The sequence below is a fragment of the Conger conger genome, chromosome 6 (genome assembly GCF_963514075.1).
Source record: "Conger conger chromosome 6, fConCon1.1, whole genome shotgun sequence".
Lineage (NCBI taxonomy): Eukaryota > Metazoa > Chordata > Actinopteri > Anguilliformes > Congridae > Conger > Conger conger.
In genome coordinates, this window is record NC_083765.1 from 12,903,136 (window position 1) to 12,921,227 (window position 18,092).

General features: G+C 39.2%; 1 protein-coding gene across 1 annotated transcript; it reads right to left on the reverse strand.

Annotated features, from left to right (window-relative positions):
• Positions 1-5,276: 5,276 nt before the first annotated feature.
• On the reverse strand, positions 5,277-15,639 carry th (tyrosine hydroxylase). Its single transcript, XM_061244976.1, has 13 exons — positions 15,505-15,639; positions 14,901-15,104; positions 12,851-13,025; positions 12,096-12,184; positions 11,748-11,815; positions 11,603-11,653; positions 10,847-10,992; positions 10,372-10,507; positions 9,775-9,844; positions 9,595-9,651; positions 8,397-8,492; positions 7,953-8,086; positions 5,277-5,757 (listed from the first exon to the last, which is right to left on the reverse strand). The coding sequence occupies exons 1-13, from the start codon at positions 15,586-15,588 to the stop codon at positions 5,598-5,600; spliced, it is 1,470 nt and encodes a 489-aa protein (XP_061100960.1). The 5' UTR covers positions 15,589-15,639; the 3' UTR covers positions 5,277-5,597.
• Between the last annotated feature and the right edge of the window lie 2,453 nt (positions 15,640-18,092).

Consider the following 18,092-nt stretch of genomic DNA (forward strand, 5'->3'; position numbering starts at 1 on the left):
CGGGGCCTCTCTGTGTGGAGTTTGCATGTTCTCCCCGTGTCTGCGTGGGTTTCCTCCGGGTACTCCGGTTTCCTCCCACAGTCCAAAGACATGCAGGTTAGGCTGATTGGAGAGTGTAAATTACCCGTAGGTATGAGTGTGTGAGTGAATGGTGTGTGTTCCCTGCGATGGACTGGCGACCTGTCCAGGGTGTATTCCTGCCTTTCGCCCAATGTATGCTGGGATAGGCTCCAGCCCCTCTGCGACCCTGTTCAGGATAAGCGGGTTCAGATAATGGATGGATGGATGGATGGAAAATGAATATTTGGAAATCCCAAATGTATTCTTTTATACGATATTATTTTACACACTAAAATAAACATATATATATGATAAAGTCTAGGGTGCCTAAGCCTTGTGCACAGTACTGTATGTAGAAGTATTAAATACATACACGTATAGGATGAAGTGAGGTTCTACAGTAGGTTCAAGAGGGAGGTTAAGAACGCTATGCTTCAAGTAGCAAATGGGTTTTCAATGGAATGTTTTAAATGTAGCACAGGTGCATAGGAGAAGGCAGTATAGGGTAATTACAGATGCAGATTTGTATTTAGTTAGCAGCACAAGGTTGCCAGGCTGCTGTCCTGATTGTAGTGGAGGGCTCATTCCACTACTGGGGGGGGCACAGTGGTGCACAGCAGATGCGGAGTCAGGGTTGGTCTGACAGGAGTGTAAGGTCTGATTTGTAAGGTTGCCAGATTGATGGGTAAGATTTGCTGAAGACTATTTGGGTCAGTACTGAATAACAAGTGAAACATGCCATTGTTTTCACAAATGCACACTTCCACAGCTCTTATATTGACAATGGTACTCATCTGTCATCTGTATAGAACTTAGATTTCCGTTTTATAAAATTAATAATTTTAGGCAAAGGAAGTACAGTCGCATGCATGATGTACTAGCCAAATAATCAGACATTAAACAAATTAATTAATTAATTAAACAAATAACCACATCCACTCAGTTTAGTTTTATTAAAAGAGGACTGCATCTCTGACCTCATGAAGAAAAATCCATATTTAGTGTATGGACTGTGAAGGTTTCAGATAAATGAGATAAATAAACTCACCAAAATGTTTTTAATACAATAAGTGGTTTCCAAGTACACAAGCACAAAATATACACCCACTTTATTAGGCATTTATTATTTACATTCATTGGTCTTCTGCTGTTGTAGCCCATCCACTGGCCCCAACAATCATTCAATGGTCAGAGTCACTTTGAGCACATATCTTTTGGTGCTTGTTTGGTCTGAACAGCAACTGAACTTTTTGACCATGTCTGCATGCTTTTATACATTGAGTTGCTGCTACATGATTGGCTGATATTTGCATTAACAAGCTGGTGTACAGGCCTACCAAATAAAGTGGCCACTGAATGTATATTTTCTATGTGTCTGTAAATATGCACTATTAAAGGTTAGTCTACTTACTAAATTATTTAACAGCATAGGGAACTTTATAGTTAAAATAGGCAACTGGCCTACTTCATGTAGGAGCAGATAGAAATGACTACTGCAGAATAATCTCTGTGGAGCTGTTTTTCCAAAGAGTTTCATTTGCTCAAATACAAAAGTTAAATATTTGTATTTAAGAATGGGATTTCTGATGTATTTTAAGTAATTCCAAATACACTGGCCCATTCAAATTCTTTGTATTTCCTTAAAATACTTTAAAAATACAATTACAAATGCATTTAAAGCACTATACCAAAGAATATGGATCAGCGGGAACAGTGGCCCAATCTGGCCCAGTTTTCTGTGAATCAGGGCCAAACAGTTTGATTTCCCAGGATGCTCAAGATCAAGGCCCATGCAAAGCGATAGCTAGCTGGAGTATCTGACAAGTTCAGGTTAAGTAATACAAAATAGCTGGTAATCTTCAAACTAAATTAAAATTAATTTACTATACCATATACCATAACTATTATATTTTCTAACAATGAATACCCAGAATAGTTGCAAAGTGAGGAGACCTTTTTAACAGGAGGTAGTAAAATAAGTCTCCAGGAGGGGGCTGTCTTTTCTTACCATTTACTTCTGCTGTGCTGTACCTGATATTTTTAATGATCTTAAATAACATTTACATTTCGAATAATTTAGTTTATATTCAAAATATAATTAAAGAAGAACCACTTAAAGTCACTTAAAATAAAAACCAGAAAGGTTATATGCAGAAAACACCACAGGCACATGCTCTACTGTAGCACTTTGTGATTTTAAAATAAAATGTGCTGTCAATCACCTTGCTCACTGGTACAAGCAATTCAATAATCTGAAGAAAAAAAAAAATGATTATGTTCAGCAAACACTTGTTTAGTGTAAAGTCTACTAGATACTAGGTGGACCTTCTATACTTGCATTATGTGATACTTTCAAAATTGCACTGTGTGTCATAAGTATTATGCTTCCTAAAATATTTGCAAACTCCACACACCAAAGTTCAAAACTGAAAAAAATATCGATATAATATTGGGATTGTTTTCAATGTCTTTTTTCTTTTTTGTTCTTTTTCTCTCTTTTTATAAATGTGTTTAATAAATGTTTATTTATAGCCGGTTGCAATGAAATGTAATATACCATTGTATGAAAATGTAATATACAGATGATTATTATTTTACAGCACACTCAATCCCATGCAGTTGTTAAAGGGTCCATTTATTGCTTTTGATTTTAGCTCTGCTGATTCAGAGAGACCAGGAATCTCCACTTGCTTTCATCAGGTGTCGAAGGGCTCCCCCTGGTGGAAAGAAGGCCACCCGCAGAGGCAGCTCATGATCGGCTTGGGGCTGGAGCAGGACCAAGCAGCGGCAGAATTACGTGAGTAAATAAAAAAGAGGAGGGACGTGTGAAACGAGCAGAGAGAAAGCCAAGAGACTGAAGTGGGGGCTGAGAGTTTGAGATAGAAAAGGAAAAGTACATGATGTGCGTGCAGTGCGAGGGGAGAAAGGTGTTGTTGTGACGTGGATGAAACTCATTTTATTCCCCGCTTACATCTCAAGACATACTTTGTGTGAATAATTGTGTTGTGTCTACATTTCATCATTGTTCAGTGACAGTCTTGGAGCTGTGGAAATTTGATTTTCTGTTGAGGATGCATCAATTATCTCACCTAGAAAATGCAACTGAAAAGCTGTAAAGGGTGTAAGCTTTCACTGTCAAACAAATCACTATGCTTGAAACTATCAGACCTGTTTTACTCCAGTCTTGACAGGGATCATAACAACAGTTTGTGTTTTCTGTTTTGACAGACCATTACTGCAGGTGTTAAGCAAAGCTTAAAGTTGTGTACTCTTCATACAATTTCAAGCATTAAACAAAATCTAAGTTGTTGTCTTCTTTGTGCAGATGACAAAAGCTTTTAAGAGCAAGATATTACATAGCGGGAATACAAGAAAATGCATTTTATCAGTTCTCTCGGTTTGATTTAACAATAGATTTCAATTCCAAAACACTTACAATAGACCTTGAAAGAGGAGGAAAGCAGACCACAATGACATCATCATCAAATGACTGATTTATGAAACTAAAATTCAAAATTGGATGACAAGGGATTTCTTATAATTGTTTTATTCAACCTTATTTCTTTCTTTTTTGCTTTTATTCCCTTTTTCAGGGAGAAATTTTCAATTACTATGGCAACAGGATATACCGTTTGACTCATGGTTCTATCTGTACAACCTATTTTAAGATGCCATTGCTTTAACGACAACAGTTCCTTATTTTGTAACATGTGGGTGGTAAAACAAGTGTGGGGGGACCTCACCTGTTCTGCATCCACATACTACAAGAAATAAGGTAATGTCAGTGTCATTTTCACGATAAGTGTCCAGTGGACCAAATGCATAATGGTTTATCATTGATAGAATGTTTACTTTTTAACAATTGCCATTGTTTCCGTTTTGCCGTTGTATACTTCTATAAAAGTGCTTGTACATATAAATGGTATTATCTATGTTTTGTATAGGCTGTCTTGAACACATTCAGCTCAAGTACAACAGTCTCTGACCAGTATTTGTCCTTTAGCTGCAGAGAAACTGTGTTACTCCCATCTGTTTGTAAAATAATTCAATATAACTTCGGCTCATCAAAGACTACAGTTTAGCTAATTATATTATGTTTTCAATGGTTTATAATTTGTTAGGCTTGCATAAAACAACACAGCTTTTTTTCTCCTGCATAACAAAACACATTGCCTACGTCTAAACAGAGGACTTCCTTTGTAGGAGTTCCAAGGAATCTGTCGTCTGAGTGAATATTTCTGAGGAAGACAGTGAAAATACCGTTGACAACACATTTTCAGTGACATGGCAGCATCTAAATACATTCTCAAAATATTTCATTATTATTCAGTGTGCTTATAAATAAGGAGCCAGCCTGCTTTTGAATAATAAATAGCATGTGAAATTATGGAATGTGTTTGACTTGTTGATGGAGTATTTGACAAAAACCTCAATCAATAGACCTCAATGAATATATTAGTATGCAAGATGGTATTAATGATTACTTATTTTTTTATGATCTTCTTGACCTGTTGCTGTCTGAGGATAGCTGCAAGGAGACAGAGTTTTGTACAGAGAGGTAGAGGGTGACAGGGGGGGAGTGCAAACACTTTTCAGGACAAAATGCAGTATTTTACACCTCATAAGACCCATAATATCATTTAGTTTCCATGTGTCCTTTTGAAGTCTCCAAATGCCCTTTTTGGAAAATTGCGTAGACATAGATTAGAAGAGAACTATGCAGAATGCTCATTTTTAGTAATATGTGTTTCTAAGAGCACCAGCCACAGCTACAATAATCTGTATCCAGTCAAATACAGCAAATATTTTCAGTGAGAAAAAAAGCTTCCACTTTCACTGTGTTGAAAATGGGTGATACTTAAGGGGTTAATTGCATCTATTATGTAGAAGCAGTACTTTCATAACTGCACCAATGGTTAAGCAGAGGAATAAAACATGTTTTAAATGGCTATTTGATTGCAAGAAAATGCATTTACATTTTTTACCAATTATTTTTCACAACTTTGTAAACTTTGTTCACAGGGAGAAGGATGCCAGTTTAAATAAATAAATAAAAAATACATTTAAAGCAAGGAATCATGCTGCCCATCACTGTCCCCTATGTAGAACTACTTATTTTAATAGAGAGTGCTCTGGCCTGGCATTTGGAAATGTGTCCAATCTGAGGGTTCGAAGTTATATTTGCTATAAGATTAAATTAATTCCACAGACACCTGTTGTGTGCCCAAATATTTAGCTTTATTAACACACTGGACAATGTTTAAATACATATAGTAAGGGCTTTCCAAGTCTGATCTTTAGGTGTGGAAAAAATCCTGATACTGTCCTGTGAACATTCAGATGGGAGTTGTAGTGTGTGATTTCTTCCTTTTTCAGTTTAAACGTTTTTGTGCATTTGAATGATTTTATATTTCACTATATTGGCCGTCCCAAAATACATCCCAGTAGCAGAATATGGACACTGAAGCACATATTAATAATACATTGTTACACATGGAGCAGCGGACAGCGGACGGATTGCTGGCCAGGCGAACATGCTACGCTAGCACATTGAGCGCGTCCGTGAGAACCTTCAGCTCGTCCTTTACGGACTCCAGACCCCCGCGGATTTTAAGGGGGCTGTCCAGGACCTCTATGCTGTAGGTGTATGGGTCGAACCTCACCGAAAATGGTCTCTTGATGCCTGCCGCATAGACCCTGTGAAAGTAAATGACAATGCACATACTGACGTCAAACATACAGTAAGAGCACAGTGTGCAGATGACAAACATGCCTCAGATGTTTAACCTTGTGTGATGACATGCTATTTTTATGTCGTTAGATGTACATTTTATGCAGTGACAAGAAAGAATAACATACTTACGTGAAAATAACAGCAGGGGACTGATTTTCCACATAAACTTGGGTCAGAAAATGTGAAAGCTTTTTTATGAAGAATTTGTTTAGGTCTTTAAAAAATTCTATTCAATTCAAGAGGTTATAACTGAACAAAAATGAGTGTAATATTTAATATGGTGTTTATATGGCAATTTGATAGGATTTTTATATTGCACAATATCAAAGTACTTTTAGGGTGTTTGTCATTTCAATCTATGAAGTACTTCCCTGCATTTCACTTTTTCAGTTTCTGAAGCTCAGTATCTCAAAACTACTCAGGATGCAGATAGAATATTATTATTCTAAGATCACAATATGTTGAATAAAAATTGCATAGCTATGTCTCATTGTTATAGAAATATGTCTTTGGAACATAAGCATTTTTAATTCTGGATGTTTTATTTGATTTTTTTGACTGCCCCTGTGTGACAAAGACTTTACAGCATCCATGTTTATTTGACCTGTCTAATCACCCTCCAAAATGACCCCCATAGTCACCACACAAAGAGTATTTCAGATAGTCATTTCAAAGATACTAGATGAGAATAAATGCAAGATTCAGCCCAATAGCTTTTTTGGCAATGGCATTCCATCTTTGCATTTTACTCAAATGCTGCTTAGTTCTCATTATGTCTTAAATACACAGAATGTTAGGAGCACTGTTAAACAAAAACTTAAAGGAGATATACTGCGCTAGACAGCTTCACACAGAATTTTGACATTTCAGCAGCCTACAGTAGATATGGGGTAAAAAGTGAGATGCACCCCACACTAGTGTCACAACTCAACCGTTTTTGAGGGGCAGGTGCTTCAACCTATATAAACTGTTTTACAACCCCCAGATATTGTACAGAATATATGTTACCAATATGAAGCATAGCAAAACAACAATTGTTCGATTTTATTCACATGTAAAAAGTGCTGTCGGGCACTCGGGGCAAAAAGGGCAGGTGCACAGGCACCCGGAGTCTCCCCTGCCCCCACCCCTCGACCCAATCCCCATATGTACCCGCAGCTCAGGAAATTAACTAAACACACTTCAGTGACAGAACAGGGATTTGCAGGAGGAGAAAATGCAGGACCATATGCCTTCATAATATGATGTGCTGAATGTCTTATTTGATCAGTTACGGTCCCTACTGGTGAACACGGAGTCACAGAAATAGTTCAGTTCAGTTCCATTACGACCCATGTGTATATTCATAATCTCAGAGCAATGCCAGCTTTTGGAATGACAGAAACTATTTTCATTTAATTTTCTGTGAAAAGAAAATCAGCTTAGTCAAATTCCCTGCTCCTATCAGTAGATTGCTCATCAGAGGTGAATGCTCATCAATTCTGGGGAATGCTTCTGAACCGGAGGAGCATCAAACAATTTGATTTCATGCAAAAAGCCTTCACAATTTTTGTAGCTGTTTGCCATGCAATCCGCAACAGAATTGTGACTACAGTCTAACTGTCACCATTATAGCACAACTTGGAATCTCCAATTGTAATATGGTCTCATGGAAAAAATGCATAAAATGGCAGCAAAATTACATTCATTCTCTGAATAAAAATTTTCACTTACAAACTCAAAAGTAGTAATTAAGTTATCAAGAATAAGTAGAATTGTTACTTATTTGAAAAGTATACGCGTTATAAATTAATGGAGCATTATTGGAGCAAATAGTTTACTTAGCAAAGCGATAAAATCAGTGTAATGACTCGGAGGTCCTACAGGTATGAGCAGGGCCCGAACAGCATTTACACTCTGCTACCTTAATGGGTCACTTTGAGCAGTCTATTATCTTAGCAGTCTATTGACAGATTTTCCACTATAAAATCTCCCCCAGACAGCCAGAGACACAACATGACATATTACAGATGCAACCTATAATTTCACTGAGGGGGAAAATTACCTCAAAATCTAGCAAAGAATTTTTGTGCGTTAACGTAATATCTGGATAAGATTGCCCGTGAAGCAAAGACAAATGAAGAAGCACACGGGAACCTTCAGAGTCCCCGTCAATTACCTGAGTTTCTCCTTCGCGTCGGTGAAACTCTCGGAGACGAAGTAGACGGACTGGTAGTTCTGGTCCTGGTAGGGCTCCACAGCCGCTGCCTCGGGATCAAACTCCCTCCTCTCGGGCTCATCTGACAGGGAATGCTGGACAGAGAGGGGAGCAGAGATTTCAGGAGATACCGTGCAGAGGCGCAGTTATTCCTCCCCTGTACAGTACAGTACACACCAGAGGAGCTGCTGCTGCAGCTAACTTCCTCTTATCAGCTCCATTGTTCGTATAACAACATACTACAAAGTAATCTGAATTTGGTGTTTGGAACATATATCGGTTCCCAGTCCATTTCAAATTTTGTCTTGGTCAACCAGTGAGAGGATTGCCAGGGTTCAATCCAAACTTATATTTCATTTCCACTTACAAACTAGCATGCATTTGTTTTTAAACTTCATCACTCACCACCAGCTCTCCATATGAGGAGAGGAGGCCAGCTCCATATGCCTTCACCATACCGCCCTGCTTGCAGAGCCCAAACTCCACAGTGAACCAGTACAGCTGAGGGAGAGCCACCATGCAGAATAGGCAGGTTAGACACCATGACACCGTGACGCCTGCCTCACAAATATGAATGACTTGTGTAACCTGCAAGCAGCTAAGCTGACAAACGATATAAATTGAACCCTATCCACTTTACCCCTGTGTGGTTTGTATTGTCAAAATCTCAAATTATTGTTGCGTTCGTATTTATATCATACAAAAACCTGTGGCTGCAAAACGGCGACGCCAGATTGTTAAAAAGACTCTCCGTTAGCAAGAACAGCACTTTAGATGCTTATGAGCCTCTTATAAAACTCCAGCCTCTCCCTGGTCACCCTCTTGGTGTTCAACATTCACCTTGCCACAGACTCAGACAATAAACTGTATATTCTAACAATCCTTGGTACCATTTCTCTATGTCAAAAAATCATGTTCCAAAAATACATTATTTAGAAGCTGTATGAATGAACAATTTTTTTTTTCTCAATTCACTTTCATTCCATGTCCGGCTGACATATTTTGGGTTTGGTACATATATACGTTTGTTTTCGCAAATGATTCATTACAGACATATTTATGGAACCAAATATCCCACCTGATTATGAAGCTACGACTGTTTTCTGACTAACGTTGATGTTTATTTCATTCCATTTTAAATGTGATTGAGGTTGTGATTAAATGAGGTTGTTAGGAAGCAAAAGGGTGAGTAATCCTATTTGGGGAGATTTTTGGACACAACAATGGGCATAACAATATACTCATATATGTGAATAAGACATCTGGTTGCAGTTTTTGGAAAATGTGGAATTTGAATGCTTGTCGATATCTTTACAATATTTTTTACATATCAGGTTTGGGCACAAATATAAAGTAGTTGACTTATAAATTGAGATATTCAGTGCTAAACTATATAAACATAAGTGCACACTGTATGTACATGCTCCGACATAAATTTCTGAATGGTGCAAGCCTCTTCTTTAAGTCTTCAAACATGTTTGTGCAGTAAATAGCTTTTGAGATATTGACACTTTTATAGCACTAGTACAAATCAGTGGAAATTGTGCTCTAGGGGGGGCAAAGTGTAAAGGGATAAGGTGTTCAGATGTTTTCAGAAACTTACTGTAGAGAGTTTCTCTATGTCTTCCTCTGAAGCTCCCAGTGATGCAAGGCCAATATTCTGAAAAAGATATTGGGCCTCTATCACTTGAATGGACAGGAAGTGTCAATACATTTTAGGCATGCATGTAATTCTCAGGCATTAAGAAGTCCCAACGCCTGATTTACTCAGTCTTAGTCTTACCTGAGAAAACTGGGCAAATGTCCGGTCAGCCAGCATGGGGACGTGGCCTAAGAGCTCATGAACACAGTCCCTGAAAGGGGTGAAGAAACAGGAAGGGCAGAGAGCGTAGTCAAACACAAGAGTAACTGCAGCACTCATATGCACTCACACACAGACACTCCAACAACCACTGTGAGAACCTGTCAGATTGGAATTCCCTAACTGTGCAGGTGCAGTTCACTGTAGTGAACGCGTTCGTTCAGGGCAGAGGCCTGTTCGCTCTACTGTGAGATATCGATTATTAATAAAATGTGAATGTGAACGGTCAAGTCAAAAAGATCAGATCTGAGCAATTAAAATCTACTTGACCTTCAAGGTGTGTAATGTGAACTTAGCCATGGACACACACACTCTGGGGCCGGTGACACAAAGCAGTATTACTGAGCTTGCTGGATAACTGCGCTGAGCAAACCCCCCGGGAAGAGGCTTTTTGCTTCAGTCCATGGTCCAAATTTGGGAGGGTTCTGGGTTTTACCCAGTGCAGTCACCCAGCAGTGTGACACAGGCCCCTGGTGTGTGAGCAGCCCAGTTGACAGGCAGGGCTCGGGGTTCACTCACGGCTCGGGAGAGTGCATGGGGGACGACGCATGCCGGATGTACTGGGTGCACTGGAACACCCGGAAGGCCAGGCTGGCCAGGAAGTCTCGGGCCGAGAGGAGCCCTGCCACCGGCCGCAGCTGGAAGCCTGTGTGCTCTGTTCAGAAACAGCAGTTTCACTTCCCTGTTTACTGCTCCATGTAGTAAACCTTTCCTGTGAGGTATGCTATTATTGAGCAGGTGTTAGCAGGAGAGAGACGGTGTGTGTGTGTTACCTTTTAGCAGGTTAAACACACTGTGTGTGTGTGTGTGTGTGTTATCTTTGAGCAGGTGAGACAGTGTGTGTGTGTTATCTTTGAGCAGGTGAGACAGTGTGTGTGTCACCTTTGAGCAGGTGAGACAGTGTGTGTGTGTGTTACCTTTGAGCAGGTGAGACAGTGTGTGTGTGTGTGTGTTATCTTTGAGCAGGTGAGACACAGTGTGTGAGGTGTGTTACCTTTGAGAAAGACGGACACATCCTCCAGCTGGGGAATGTTGTTGGGGCTATATCCACAATGTCTCTCCAGTAGCCGGAAAGCCTCCAAGTGTTCACTGCATGCATGAGTGCTGTACAGATCCCTCAGTGTTGAATACACCTCCCTCCTGCATGCATGCACACACACAAATACAGACAGTATCAAACAGACACATGCACAAAGAGTTAGTGAAGAAAACAGAAACGCAACACACATTTCAGAATAAAAGGTTATCACAATGAAAACACTGGAGCCATCTGAATGTAAAACAAGCCCCTTTACTGTACACCCCTAACACACTGAGCAGAGCAGGAAATGTATTTAGGAGACCTCTGGTTGAAAAACCATTTCCCAAAATGCTCTGAATCTTGTTCTGCTGCACTTTGATTGAGTTATTCCATCATTTTTCGTAACAGTTGTTGCAACAAAAACAATTTATGCCACAATAATTGTGTTAACTGGAAGCAAGCTTTTCAGGGCGGGGAAATATCAGATCCTGTGTGCACACAAAGGACTTGGTCTGGAGACATAGCCTGTGCTCATGGCAACATCTTTCAGGTCTGAGATGACTCATAGGAGGTGTGAAAGATTAGAGAAGTCATACAAAAATGATTAATAACGGAGTAAAATTAAGAATCATTATTAACACCATAAAAGTAATTTAATCAGAATAACATTCATGTGGCACTGTAATTAAAATAGCAGAACTAATATTGAAAATATTATACAGCACTGACCATGTGCCAATTTCCTCTTCAGTATATTCCACTCTTGGGATTGGTGCACCACTAGGAGGAAATAAATGACAATCAAGCAACAATAAAAGCAAAAACAAAGTATGTGTACTGTCAGGAATAAGTAGCATACGTGTAACTTGCTTACTTCTTATAACTGAAGGCAATATCGCCAATCATCTTCCTCCGTTCCCTGTAGACAGGATCTGTAAATCCCTGAGCAGTCAAACAAAGGCACGGATGAGCATGGCAAAGATTATTTTCAATTAACGATTGGACTGAACTGAACATTGTGGGGCCACCAATAAAGAATGAACTGTCTACTGGGTTGGCAAAAACAAAAAAGCACAGCATGTGAAGATATTGACCATTAAAAGTGAATAATACTAATACAATTGCTCATTAAAGACAAGGTCAAGAAGTATATGTGTCGTACTATTGTGAAATGGCCTTGTGTCATGTGTTATGTGTCATGTGCAAATGTGCATTAACTGACCGGGTGATCTTGGTCTAAGTCCGGGTCAAATTTTGTCACCAGATGATGACAGCTATCCAGCTCTGCAATTTTCTTTGGAAACCAGTGAACTAAACACAAGAAGGAGAGGGAGATAGCATGATACATTGCCTGAGTACCCCTTTGAAAGTCCAGACCAAATACACTCAGTGAGCACTTTATTAGGTATTTATTAGACTTACTTCGTTTGATGTAGCCTATCCACTTAAAGGTTGGACACATTGTGTGTTCAGAGATGCTCTTCTGCATACCACTGTTGTAATGTGGGATTTGGGCATTACTGTCACCTTCTTCCTGTCATCTCCACTGACCTCTCTCATTAACAAGGCATTTTTGCCCACAAAACTGCTGCTCATTGGATGTTTTTTATTTTTCACACCATTCTCTGCCAACTCTAGAGACTGTTGTGCATGAAAATCCAAGGATATCAGCAGTTTCAGAGATACTCAAACCACCCCGTCTGGCAACAACAATCATTCCCTGGTCAAAGTCACTTAGATCACATTTTTTTGCATTTCTGATGGTTGATGTGAACATTGAACTGAAGCTCCTCACCCACATCTGTATGATTTTATGCATTGCACTGCTGCCACATGATTGGCTGATTACATAATCACATGAATAAGTAATACACAAGTGTAGATAAAGTGCTAGAAATAGGTGTAATAAAGTGCTCAGTGAGTGTATATACTGGACCTATAAATAGATACGTAGGTCTACATGTTCAATCTACTCACATTTAACTTCTTTGGTGGTTCTGACATCTTCTGCAATCCTCTTGATGGAGCTGATGAGAGTGTTGACATCGGCCAGATGAACCTCACAGCGCACAAAGTACTCTAGATCCTCCAGGCAGTCCTTTGGCTTTCGGCTGGGCCTGGTTTCCAAATGATGGATTTTCGTCTCAAACGTCTTTGATGTCACAGAAAAAGACAGGATTGAGTTACATTACTTCTATTTTATTGCGTTAAACCATGAATAGCCTAAGGTCCCATTGCCAATGGTCATCATAAACTTCTGCAAATATAAAAATATCCATCACTGTGCAAAACTAATCTATAACCTACACTAAAACACAAACTGAAGTCCCATTTATTAACCATGCTTCCGCTGTGAATACTCTGTGGTGGCAGGGTAGTGTAAGGCATGTAATGTAGGCTAATGTAATATAAATAGGCAAACATTAAAAAAATGTTTTCCATTAGAATATTATACGTTGTACGAGGGTTATGTTGTCCTGAGCTTAGGTTATGAATGAACGTATTCATTGCAACAAAAAATGATTACACTACAAACACACCCCCACTCAAATGTGTGGAATCACCCTTTCGCCCTTTTCTGATTTTTATACATTTGGCTTACCCTGTGGTAATAAGAGCACTTTTTCACTTTCTGTATGTAGTCCTCCATTTCAATGTTTGAGACAAATTAACATAATGTCAAATTAAAGTCATGTTTTGTATTTGGTTGCATATCTTTTTTATGCCATGACTTCCTGATGTCTGTGACCTATGAACATCATCAAGCTCTGGATATCTTATCTTCTGGTTGTCGTACAGGTGATACTAATGCTAATAATTGCATTTGAATGGATCTCTATATGAACTGGGGGGTGGGACTAGATTCAGCTCTAAATCATGCGGATACAGTATGGAACACAATTGTTGGCTGAATGGCTTTAAGTTATGAAGGGTTGAAGGTATCAAGTGAGCCTCAAGCCACTGTGTTGCTGCCAGAAAATAATTGTTTATCCAGATTTCTTTTTCCATTGAGTTCAACAGAAAAATGTGTCAGGAAAAACCATTCTTGTTGTATCTACTGCATATCTGGCAGCAGTAGTGGGAGTGTATATGCTACCAGATATTGCCTGGGTAAGATACATTTTGGAGAAAATGTGAGCTTCCAAAAATCCAGCTAACAAAAAAGGCTTCCAAAACGTTGGTGATGATTCTCATAATATTCCAAATTAATTATTATGAGTAGCCTACATTCTCCAGGACCAGATAGTGTTAAAACATTTTATTGTTCAAGATAAATTATGTCAAAGTCACAGGGGAATGTTCCAAAGTATCAACGTGGCAGAGTTTCTCAACATTACTAACATCTGTGATAAAATAAACATGAACGGTCCACAAATTCAAATTCTTTTTAACTTAACTAAGACGAATAACGCAAGGCTGTCCCTGGCTTACTCCCTGTGACTGAAAGGTGACGTCCAAGCTACCATCCAGGAACCTAGAAATTCCAGTTCAGCCATCTAAAGATTTTGTTTCGCACCCTCTTCACATTAGCCGCCCAAAATACACATAATTGCGTAATTTTCCAATGTATTACAATCCAGGAGCCGCAACCAAAGACTTCAGGGTTTCAGTGCGTTTTTTAATGCGCGGAATCATGCAACGTATTATGTATATATATATATATATATATATATATATATATATATATATATATATATATATATATATATATATATAATATAATATAATATATATATTATTATTATTATTTTTATTTTTTTTCTCCAATATACAATATTGGAGTAAAATCGAATTAGTTTGCATTCAAATAGTCTACTAAGGTTACTTCCCAGAAGTACTTGTAGCCTACAGTATAACCGTCATGTAATACGGTACGAGCGTGAGGTAGTGTTGAAGAGAAATCTAGCTTCAAAAAAACCTAGCTCATCTGAGAAATGGGGATAGCACGAGAGACGAGCACGAGAGACGAGTGAAATATGCAGATATTAAACATGTATGCCCATATTTTATTACCCCTGATGCTTACCTCAAAAACCTTGAGAGCACGAGAGAGCGCAGGGATCTTAGAACTTCGGAGCGTGAAGAAAAGGTTGAGCAATGCTTTACCGTCCTCCTCATCGAAAACGATTTGCTCGCTCGCTACTGACGACTCCGCCGCCGCGGCCGCAGCCTCCCTTTCTTTTCGAGCGTCCTCTATTAAGCTCTGTCTTCTGACCAAGAACCTTGGAGACTATAAAAGATTCAACAGGTGATGAACTACACAGTAATACAGATGCTGCTGAAATCAAAAGCTCTCCGGTGCTCAGCTGCTACGCTCCACATTTGCTATATTTCTGGAAGTTTATAAGTATACGTTTTCATCTGAAAATAGCATAAAACAGTTTACAGTGACCTTTTGCGTATTTGATATTTGATTCTTTGAACCACAATCACAGCCATCAAATTAATACACTGTTTAAAATTCCGTTGGATATTATACAAGTGCACCATCCCGTGCGTAAAGATGCTTCTCCGTGCGCTTACGCACAATTATCGTAGCCTTCTAAATTAGATAAGTTTCAATACCCCGTTTCGGTACGATAATCACTTTAACACTTTCGTTTCAAGAAGATAATACATGAGTTCCTTACCGTTATAGAGTCTGCTCTCTCAAGTTCGGACCCTGCTCTACGGATGCTTTTTGTAGAAGATGCGGAAGAGTTGGAAATAGGCATGTTTGAGCTCTTAATAGGTTATCCTTGCCCTTTAACTGATCTGAATCGCAGCGTTCAGTGTAGTCTACCTCTTTTCTTGTGGACGCCCATATTTATGGAGGTCGTTTCTCTTTCCTGACGTCAAGTCCAACACAGCCACGGACACTCCTTTTTAAATGTATTCATCCGATATTCCAAATAGGAAAAACAGCCTTTTATATTCAATAGCTAATGGTATTTTTCGCTCACATGGGAAGTTGTATTCTTTATTTTTTGTCTGTTATCTAATAATTAGTGATAATAAGGGGTGGTTTTGTGGTTTAACTATTTTTAATTAAAATGATAAAAATACTTGCCAATTTATATTTGATTATTCAAGTATGCACATTCATGAAACCTGAAAAAGGTGGTCACATGTACTAAAATATACTAAAATAAAATAAAATAAAATAAAATAAACACGTACAAGTACAACACCAATTGTGTAAATTATTAATACTCTTTTTCTTTTTTTCAAGTAAGTAAATACAACATGTTTTAAGTTGATTAACTGAAGTATTGCTCTGGTCACGACAATGACATGTTAGCATCATATGCAGTAATCATAAATGTAACGTTTAAAAAGCTAAGTCACCGTCAATCTTTATATTTATAGAGAATGTACTGGTACTTTCAGTTCCGATAATATTTTCGATAATTTGTAAAGATCTACAATGAGGGGTTGTACCTGAACATGCAGTAGGCCTACTTAAATAACAAAAGTCGAGGATAGCAACTCCCTTTGCCACGGAGTGTATTTGCGACCGAACTGATGTGTTCCGGTTGAATTATGTGACCTATGATAGTTCAAGGTGTAGGCATTACTTCGAGGACAACGCACCCTTGTGCCAACAATCAAAATGAATAACGTTAGTGTCGCGCCAGTTTGCTTTGATTTAATACAGTATAATAATACTCTTTTACGTACCTCAGAAATACTCTCCGGTACGTGCGTAAATATAGCAATATTTCCAAATTATTTTGTACAGAATTGTCCATTGCCAGTAATACTCAGAGGTAAGCCGGCTATCACTTTTACCAAAGGCCGTTGCAGTTGTTTGCTTTCAGTGCATCCATTTATCACTTGGTATTTTTCATTTATCAGAAGCAGGAGAAGGCCAATGGAATGAGAAGTCAGTGTGCATCCACATGTGACATAATTCCGAATACTGGATTTCAAGATAATGCAACTGAGTTGAACTGACCGCAGTACAGTAGTGTCCATCATCCATTCCAGAGGCCTGAACAATTGAAGAGAAAACATAGGAGTTATTCACCAATTAAGCCACGTAACATTTTATGTGCATGTTGCTAAATTGTATTCCTCTAGCCCCCAGCATGTTGGTCGTTTCTGCATAGGTAGTTGAGTCACATACTGTACTTTCATTTGCACTGGTAGAGAACCCCACCCCAAAATGTATAATGCCAAAATGAGTATTATCCCAGGGTCTCTCAGCTGTGCAGATTTTATCGTGGCTTCACTTGGGCTTGAACCTTCCAGGTCCCAGTCAAGCGCCTTAGCCACTAGGCTGCAAATGGTTTGTGATCACTTCCCATGGTTTCTGGAGGTTCAACTACTCCAACTACTACTAGTACTGGATCAAGAGAGAGATAATTAGGGAAACAGAACAAGGAATCTAGTCGTCTACTCAGGATGTGCAGCTATGAAAGAGCTTTTACAAGCAAGACTTTCCAGCCACACCCTATAGGAGTTCCAGGATGGTGCTCCTAGACTGTGCATTTTAGTACACTTCAGTCACAGTCAAGTTGATTACAGATCCCAGGAATAATTTCAAATGAGGTCATCCATCCATCCATCATCTTAACCCGCTTATCCTGAACAGGGAGGCTGTCCCAGCGTACATTGGGCGAAAGGCAGGAATACACCCTGGACAGGTCGCCAGTCCATCGCAGGACACACACACCATTCACTCACACACTCATACCCACGGGCAATTTAGACTCTCCAATCAGCCTAACCTGCATGTCTTTGGGCTGTGGGAGGAAACCGGAGTACCCGGAGGAAACCCACACAAACACAGGGAGAACATGCAAACTCCATACAGAGAGGCCCCAGCTGACTGGGATTCGAACCCAGGATCTCCTTGCTGTGAGGCGGCAGTGCTACTCACTGCACCATCCATGCCGCCCCAAATATAACATACATTTCTTTTTCTTTTTTTTTCCTTTTTTTTTTTTGAAGCAGCCGTGTTTAGTGACTTGCAGATGAAAAATCCTAAATGCATTAGTGTCTCTGTAACTGAGGTGAGAGGCGAAAGAGGTAAAAAGTCTTGCCTGGACAATTGAGTCACTTAATCAGCTCAATTTAATGTCTGCTGAACCCCCCCCCTCCCCCAATTTTCACAAATTCAATTCCGATTAAAACCTGCACGTTATTTTCCACCCCAGCCTCTACAACAAGTGGCGTTTTACCTCCTGCTGAAAGTGGCATGATGGGTAATGTGATTAGGATGTGATGCATATAG